At 47.4% G+C, this 8,943-nt stretch overlaps 2 protein-coding genes across 4 annotated transcripts in view; one reads left to right on the top strand and one right to left on the bottom strand.

Moving 5' to 3' along the window:
* Positions 1–260: 260 nt before the first annotated feature.
* LOC137383632 (zinc finger SWIM domain-containing protein 3-like) lies at positions 261–7,390 on the bottom strand. Its single transcript, XM_068056787.1, has 5 exons — positions 7,287–7,390; positions 6,746–6,875; positions 6,487–6,653; positions 2,662–5,111; positions 261–1,296 (listed from the first exon to the last, which is right to left on the bottom strand). The coding sequence occupies exons 2-4, from the start codon at positions 6,848–6,850 to the stop codon at positions 2,816–2,818; spliced, it is 2,568 nt and encodes an 855-aa protein (XP_067912888.1). The 5' UTR covers positions 6,851–6,875; positions 7,287–7,390; the 3' UTR covers positions 261–1,296; positions 2,662–2,815.
* A 200-nt stretch (positions 7,391–7,590) lies between these two features.
* ift70 (intraflagellar transport 70) overlaps positions 7,591–8,943 on the top strand; it is a 250,943-nt gene continuing 249,590 nt past the window's right edge. For 2 of the 3 annotated variants that reach the window (XM_068055663.1, XM_068055662.1), the window contains exon 1: positions 7,592–7,780. In XM_068055663.1, coding sequence (XP_067911764.1) covers positions 7,727–7,780 — 54 coding nt within the window. In that variant the 5' untranslated portion in view covers positions 7,592–7,726. Of the gene's footprint in view, positions 7,781–8,943 lie in introns of all 3 variants that reach the window. The other variant, XM_068055664.1, reaches the window with a different exon arrangement.

The following is an 8,943-nucleotide window of genomic DNA, read 5'->3' as shown; positions in this document are numbered from 1 at the left end:
TTCCATTGGAAGGTAGTGAACTGTCACCCTGATTGAAAATCGGGCACAGTATAAAATGTGCTGTCAATTAGTCATTGTGATTTGTTTATATGACTGACCAAGACTGATTTCACCTGAACGCAGCTACTAGCTCCCGCCCCACTGAGCGCTCTCCCCCCTTGGCAACTCGCTTTCGCACACCCCCCCCCCTCCCCACTTTCACCCCAACAGCTGCTCGCTCCAGGCCTCGCTGCTTCCACCCCCCCCCCCCAACTTCCCAGATCGATTGTTCCCCACTCCTTGGCAACACGCTCTCTGGCCGCTTGCTCCCCGCATCGCTCACCACCCCCCCACCTCCAGCTGCTAGCTCTCAGCCACTCGCTGCCACGTTTGATCAGTAGGAGCGAGCTGCCGAAGAGTAGGGTGGCGCGAAGCAAGTAACAATCGGCCAGGGGAATGGGGGTGGGGTGGGGAAGCAGTGAGGTGTGGAGCGAGTGACTGAGGGGAGGAAGCTTCAAAGCGTGGAGCGAATTACAAGGGGGGTGGGGAGAGCGGCTAGTGGGACAGGGATCGAGCTCCAGCCTCAAAGTCTCCCATTCAGCCACTTCCTCCAGCCGAGGGGGGTGGGTCTCGATACCCGATGACGTTTATTCGCACATGCGCGAAGATGGACCAGGCAAAGCTACGCGATGATGTACCCCGGTCCACATTTTGAGGGTATCAGTTTCAGATCTCCCACTCAGGACAGTTACAGTCATATCATCACAAAGCAATTGCAGGATTGCAAAGTAGTTTCTTGGACATCCAAATTTTTGGAGCACAATCCGCACAGCCTCACGATTTATTGAGTCAAAGGCTACCTCTCCTCGTCCTGATGAAAAGTAGCCAGCTGGTACTCTAAACACTGTGTGATGGCATTCAAATACAGCTTCATCAATGTTCAGAGAAAGGAAACTTGTCTTCACATCCTCCTCTAGCTATTCTTGGAGGAATCTCCCAATGCCAAATCGCAGCTATATAAAGCTGATGTACGATCTACTGAAAGCTTGCTTGACACTTTCTGCTCTTTGGAAAACTCTTCGGCAAAAGCGATGACCTTTGCTGGCATGGTGAAAGGCAGATTGTTCTCAGCAAGAAAACCAAGAAGCATTGCTTCAAAATTTGACCTCTGATCTTTGATTGGTACAGATGGCTTTGGTGGAGATAAGGAAACGGATGCATAGGTACTTGTAGCAGTAGCAGCTGCAGCCTTGAAGAATGGATGTAGATTATATGGTTGATCCTTCAGAGTTTGACTGGGAGTCCTCAGCAGGCCAGCTGTAGAATGTAACAAAAAAAGTGCCGTCTTAGTTTCAATGCAATTGTACACTATTGAAGCAGACTGGCTGGCTAATGGTAAAACTAAATACCAAAGAATTTTGCGTGTACTATGAAAAAAAACTAAAAGATCATTTGGCTGTCTGCCCTTAGCAAAGTAGTAATGGGATTTTCATTGTACTCAGAACACGATTTCAGGAGACTCACCTGGAAGCTGATGATTGAAAATATGAAGCTTCATAAGATCAATGTGCTTTTCACTTGCACCGTGCAACAGTAGTGCATTCTTTCCCCATGCACCTTAGTGTACTTCTGAGTGCACCATAGGCACAACACTTTGCCTGACTTGCCTGAGGGTGGCAAAGTGGTTAGCACCGCAGCCTCACAGCTCCAGGGACCCGGGTTCGATTCTGGGTACTGCCTGTGCGGAGTTTGCAAGTTCTCCCTGTGACTGCGTGGGTTTTCGCCGGGTGCTCCGGTTTCCTCCCACAGCCAAAGACTTGCAGGTGATAGATAAATTGGCCATTATAAATTGCCCCTAGTGCAGGTAGGTGGCAAGGAATATGGAATTACTGTAGGGTTAGTATAAATGGGTAGTTGTTGGTCGGCACAGACTCGGTGGGCCGAAGGGCCTGTTTCAGTGCTGTATCTCTAAATAAATAAAATAAATCTTTCAAAGTCGCCAAGCAACCCATTACCAGCTTTTGCTCCCAGCTAGTGCCACATATTTTTCAATCCCTTGTCAACCTTACCAAGTCTCTCACCTTCGTCGCCACTATCAACAATATCCTTCTTGTGGCTTTCATGGTGCATGTTTGCATTCATGAGTAAACAACATGGCTGAAATAAATCAACAGCCACTGGCTGAATACTGTACAAGCTTTCAGTCCAATGTATATGAAGCCAATCACAAATGTGCTTGCAAATCAAGACCAATTCAATAAGAATATCCTAGAAGGGAGGAGGCCACTTGGACTGTGCTGTTCATTAAAATGGAACCTTAATCATGTTGGTGAAAGTTGGCTTTCATCCTTTTCACCCAGTTTGAAGTTAGTGGCTTTACACCAAAGTCACATAACTTCCACAGGATATTGTCACAATGAGACAACAAATCAATCCACTCAAGACACCATTTAACAACGTGTGCAGTTCACTCGCAGAGAGATTTGTAGCCTTTTTACTGCAATCATGCAGTGATTGGGAGCGATGTTATAATGTATATAATTTCCATACTCTAAGATGGCTTCAGGTTAAAGTAACAATGGTGCCACATTCCGAAGGCAGATTTCCCACCTGGGGAAAGGCTTTAAATCACACAACTACAAAACTAGGTTCCCCACAACATTCCAAATAAATTTTACTTACATTCCAATGGCTGTCTGCTATCTGATGTAGTCAAAGAACTTGGCGTTGCTGGCTGCAGGTTCCCTCTTGCCCTTCCATGCCGCTCCCCCAATGTCCTCGTCTTCGCCGCTTTCCCAATGTCCTCGCCGCTCCTCTAAGAAGATGGGGCTGGAGATTACAGGGCTGGAGAGGGGCAAGGCAAAGGGGATACTGGAGAACAAGAATGAGAATCATTCAAAGGAGGCATTGCTGAACTGGGAGCCAAAGTGGGCATTGGAGCACAGTGTGGATGCATTCCCACTCCAGCAATGGTGGAATCAGCGACAGCATTCATGTTCACACTGCCACTGGACACTGCACACTGTTGTTGTTTTGTGTGCCGTTTTTTCGTACTGACTGTTGCCCAAGTGCTTGATCCCTTTGTCGGTCCTCGCTGCTTGACAGACATCAGCTGACAATCACGGAGCTTCAGAAGGCTCTGCACGGTTGTTTCGTGGGTGGATGAGGAAACAGATGTTTGTGTGCCAGTGCCCATTGTTGTGACCCGTGAGGTGTTTGGCTCTCCCAGACTGACCGGACACAGAGAAGTGGGCTCCTCACGTGAGGAAAGTGGATCTGTGTACAAGCAGGCATACGTATGGTCCGTCAGCTCATTAGGCCAGGGACCTCCATCATCCATGGATGGTGGCGTGATGCTGATGTCCTCCTGACCCTCGGTGAACTGTGCAGGATAACGAATGTCATTTGGAACCTCGGGGCCACCTCCATCCAAAGGTGCCTCTCGCCAACTGGGTGTCAAATTACTCGGACCAGCACCTTCATCGAGACACTCCATCGCATCTGGTGGCCCTTGCTGACAGCTGTGATTCTGACGTCGCAGCCAGTCGAGATTTTGCTGGAAAGACACTGTTCCATTCTGCAAAATGGTGTGTGGCAGCTGATCATGTTTAGTTTCAGACTTATTGTATTTCTCATTATTGCTGAGGGGCCTTGGCTGGCTCTCTGTAACACCAATGGCAGCAGTCATGCCAGGCAACATGGGTGACTGAGATACTCGCCAGCGGCAGTTGGGGGCAAGTCTCTCCAAAGGCAAGCCGAGATGCCTCTGCACAACGATAGCATGTTTGCAGGGTAACAGTGTCTGAATAGAGAAGCTGCAGCAACAGGTAGCTTGGCCATCATGTGTCTGCAATGTGTACTCCTTTTCACCAGAACACACAATCACTGTGCCCGCATTCTGCTGCTTGACACTTACTTCATGAAGGGGGCTATGATCCTGATGCATCAGCTTCACCGCGTGACTGGTGAACCCTGCATAGAATGACTGGAGATCAGCTGGTGCCTCTGCGATACGCTTGAAAGAGGCTCCCTGCAGGAATGTGGAATAGGAACGCTCCTGATCCAGGACATCATTGTGGAACATCAGTGCGGAGATGCATTCCTTCATGGATGAGGAGCAGCGGAGCAGCTGCTTTATCTTGCCTTTCTCCGACGCAATGCGATTGTTGGTGTTGTTCCCAAAAGTTAGAATATTGTCTCGGAAACATGATGCCCACATCTCCTTCTGTGGAATCCAGTTTGTAAGCAGATACTCCTGCAGGGGTCGGTGGAGCTGTCCAATCCTTTGCACACATCTTGTTATTTCCTCCTCCAAAGGAGCATGAACCATCTCCTTGCAGGCCCAAAACAACTCCTTTTTCCTTTCACCGCTTAATGTACAACTGCTGATTTTGCTCCTCATGCTCTGCATTACATGAAAGTGACAGAGGAGGACCGTGACATCTGGAAGATGTTTCCTGATCGCATTGATCTCATCAATGTCCTTATCCACAATGGCCGTCTTCACCTGACAGGCGCTGGATCCCATGAACTCAACGAAAACACCCACAATCTCATCCAGTATCTCAGCTGTCTCATTCCACACTATGGCATAGAAAACAGCCCTGCCCCTGCCAACATTGTCCTGCACCATCACCTGATACAGAGGGTAGCCGCACTTGTTAATTTTGTATGTTCCACCCATGAACAGCAGTTCAGGAAAGGCCTCCAGACGGGCCTTCATGGCCAGTGTCATGAAGGCAATGTACAGGATGCAGTTTTCTTGCATACCAACATGCACGATGGCCCCGTCCTGCTGAATCTTCTCCAGTGTATCACAGAGTGCATCCATGCTGTCACCCCCTGCCTTGAGCTGGGTCTTTAAATTTCTGATGTAGCTCAGGGTTACAGTCTTATTGAATGGACGCTGGATGTTATCCTTGAGCTGCTTGTTCCCGGCCTGCAGCTTGACCAACTCTTCTATCTTCTGCCTTTCATCCTGGTTCAGTTGCCGTCTCCTGACATAGATACGTAAACATTCTGGAACTAGGACATGGCCGGTATGTACAAGACGATAGTCGGTGATACACAGCCTGTTCTTGAACGTATCGAATTTCACTGTGATGAAGGCCTCACAGCCCATGGCGAGATACCTGAAAAATAATACAGGAAATCAATGAGCACTCCAGAGATTAACATCTATCAGGCTCTGCTTTGAGTTCACACCCAAGTTCCTCAAACCCTCAGCAGAACCTCATCCATCCCTAGTTGTGTATGTCAATGGTTCATATACAGGCCATGACAAGGTTCCAAAAGGCTATGCGCATCTGTTTAGAAGCGAAGAGGTGGCCTTGCTGCTGCCACCCACCTCCACTTGGCATGGCTCACTATCCACTGCTGTATCAGAAGGCAACAGAGAATGTATGCCAGGGAGGGAGCTGCATACACATGGCTTTGAGGTTATCTCAATGCTGAGATGCATTGGTGCTGCAAAACTTATCTTGACTCAAATACTCACCTAACGTGTAAGCACACCCTGCTAATCCTTTTGGCACATGCCAGTCATCCTGGCAGCAGGATGGTACCTGCACCCGGTGCCATTCGGCTGTTCCTACAATTTGTTTGAGCCACGCAAAGCATCAGAAATGGCTATCCGTTCTACACCTGGCCGATGTCTCCCTCAACAACACTCATATGAGGAGAGCTAGGACACCACAAGCAACGGCATTGTGAAGCAATTTGGTGCCAAAGCAAACATACGAACAAGGAGCAGGAGTAGGCCACTTGGCCCCTGAAGCCTGCTCCGCCATTCAATAAGACCATGGCTGATTTGATTGTCACCTCGACTTCACATTCCCACCTACCCCCGATAATCTTTCGCCCCCTTGCTGATCAAGAATCTATCTACCTCTGACTTAAAAATATTTAAAGACTCTGCTTCCACTGCCTTTTGAGGAAGCAAATTCCACAGACTAATGACCCTCTGTGAAAAAATTTCACCTCATCTGTCTTAAATAGGCATTCCTTTATTTTTAGACAGTGACCCCGAGTTCTAAGTTCTCCCGCAACAGAAAAATTCCTTTCCACATCCAACCTGTCAAGACCCCTTAGAATCTTATATGTTTTAATCAAGTCACCGCTTACTCTTCTAAACTCCGGCGGATACAAGCCTAGCCTGTCCAGTTTTTCCTCATAACATAATCTGCTCATTCCAGGTTTTGCAGCCTTAGCTGCTGTGTGGGGGGGAGGAGGTGGTAAAGACCTCCAACATTTGGGTTATGATTGTGCAGAATGCAGCAGCAATCTGGAATGCATGAAAGCACAGCCCCGCCACAACTTACCTGGCAACATCAGGAGGAGAAGAAGAAAGAGGAGGAGGGCGCAGCATGATCATGCCAGATTTTGGGAGCTATGCATTGCTGCACCGTTAACCTGATACAATGGTCAACAACTGTTTTATCAAATGAAAACACAGCAATACTGACTGACACACTACACTACTGGAAAAGTACCAACTGCAACACCTACCTCTGATTTGGTCTCACCCCAGTGGAACGGATGCGTGGTTGCCCATAGTGGACACAGTACAGCTTCACTGAAGCATACTTAAAGCGGCTGGGAATTTGGATTCGCCGTCTCTTGTTCTCTCTCTCGAGTACATGGGTGCTTACTTTCTTAAATAGACTCCCTGTTGCCTGTAACCACAACAACGCACATTTAAACAGCTCCATTAACACAGTAAAACATAACAAGGCACATTACAGGATGTGCCTGCGGACTATGTTACCTGTTGAAACATCTCCAGTCTCATGCTGAATTCGTCGTAACTGTCGAACTCCAGGGTTGTGAAGGTGGCGAGGAACTGCTCTGTTGAATCAATTGAAGTATTCATCTTGATATTGGCAGTTCAAGGAAGCCTGAAAATGATCACACGTGAAACATGAGATGGAAGATACAAAAGGCACTTTGTATAAAACGAAGAGAAATAAAATGGACCACAATGCAGGAAAACAATTCCTGGTCATGAAGTAAGCTGGTAAGCAGGTAAAACTGATAATCCAGGAGCACATGGTCAGGGGATGGACAGCAAAGCCTCATGAAGACAAAAGTAACATTTAAACACTAAACATGGTTAGAAGCGACATCATAGAGAATAGCAGTGAGGCTTTTTGCAGAAGACAGAGGTTAAAAATGCAGTGGATGGAAATGGATTTTGATGTTCAGGAGCAGCACAATGGCTCCTACAGCTATTGAACCTCTCGCATAGTTCAGTGCGAGTAACAAAATAATAATATCCTTTCCCAACAAATAACGTCAGACTTACTCACCTTTCCAACAATATTGCTGTACGAATTAATTCCTGTAGCTGTGACCAAAGTTAAGCTGAGTACGTTCTGGCTGCTTTCCAAACACACACGACAATATCAAGTACTGCGCATGAACTAGATAACGCCACAACGTTGATGACTATGTGCGTGATGACGTTGGATCTATGCGCAAGCGCAGGCTGGGTTGGCACGACCTCTTTCCTTGGTTCGATGTCGACTTGCAAAACGGAGACTGTGCCAGTAGTAAAGATGGCACCCGCACCTCCGGTCAGCTGACCAATCGTACTGGATGCCTTATTTTCCGATTCTGCAGTCATTTCCGGTCGGTTGCCATGGTAACGCTGTAATTCTGTTCCAGATTCCGATGCTGCTTTGTGACCGATAATTAATGGGACTTATGTGAGGTTAATTTGCACAGTTATTTATTCAGAAAGTCTGAAATGGCGGTGTTGCAGATAAAGGATGGCGAGTATACAGCGACTATCTACAGGCTGGTGAGTTAGTGCAGCAACTCTTGGGGGAGGTGGGCCGGGAGTTCCCACTCGTGAAAGGATCAAGAACGAGACGGCACAGATTCAATAAAAACAAGAAATGCTGCACTCAGCAGGTCTGGCAGCATCTGTGGAAAGAGAAGAGTTAACATTTCAGGTCAGTGACCTTCTTTGGAACTAGCAAATATTAGAAATGTCAAAGGTTATAAGCAAGTGAGGCAGGGCTGGGGCAAGGGATAACAAAGGAGAAGGTGTAGATTGGACAAGGCCACATAGCTGACCAAAAGGTTATGGAGCAAAGACAAACAATGTGTTAATGGTGTGTTGAAAAACAAAGCATTAGTACAGATAGGGTGTTAACGGACTGAAGATTGAACAGCAGCAAGTACAAACATGAAAAAAGTGGGTAAGCAAACTGAACAAACTATGAAATGAAATAAACATTTAAAAAAAAATTGTAAAAAAAACTAAAAATAAAAGTAAAATGTGGGGGTGGCCCCGTCATGCTCTGAAATTATTGAACTCAATGTTCCCTCTCAATGCTCAATATTTAGGCTGTAGTGTGCCTAATCGGTAAATGAGATGTTGTTCCTTGAGCTTGCGTTGATGTTCACTGGAACACTGCAGCAATCCCAGGACAGAGATGTGAGCATTAGAGTGGGGGGAGTGTTGAAATGGCAAGCAACCGGAAACTCAGGGTTCTGCTTGCGGACTGAGCGGAGGTGTTCCGCAAAACGGTCACCCAGTCTGCGTTTGGTCTCCCCAATGTAGAGGAGACCACATTATGAGCAGCGAATACAGTATACTACATTGAAAGAAGTACAAGTAAATCGCTGCTTCACCTGAAAGGAGTGTTTGGGGCCTGGGATACTGAGGACAGAGGAGGTAAATGGGCAGGTATTACACCTCCTGCGATTGCAGGGGAAGGTGCCATGGGATGGGGACGTGGTGGTGGGGGTAATGGGCCGGACACGGTTGAGGGCCCTGTCAACAACAGTTGGGGGGTATCCTCGGTTGAGGAAAAAGGTCATATCAGAAGCACCGTCCTGGAAGGTAGCATCATCAGAGCAGATGCATCGGAGGAGGAGAAACTGGGAGAATGGAATGGAGTCCTTACAGGAGGTAGGGTGTGAGGAAGTGTAGTCGAGGTAGCTGTGGGAGTCAGT

The sequence above is a fragment of the Heterodontus francisci genome, chromosome 24 (genome assembly GCF_036365525.1).
Source record: "Heterodontus francisci isolate sHetFra1 chromosome 24, sHetFra1.hap1, whole genome shotgun sequence".
In the NCBI taxonomy this organism is placed as follows: domain Eukaryota; kingdom Metazoa; phylum Chordata; class Chondrichthyes; order Heterodontiformes; family Heterodontidae; genus Heterodontus; species Heterodontus francisci.
Note: the sequence above shows the minus strand (reverse complement) of the source record. Positions and strands in the feature narration are given on the sequence as shown.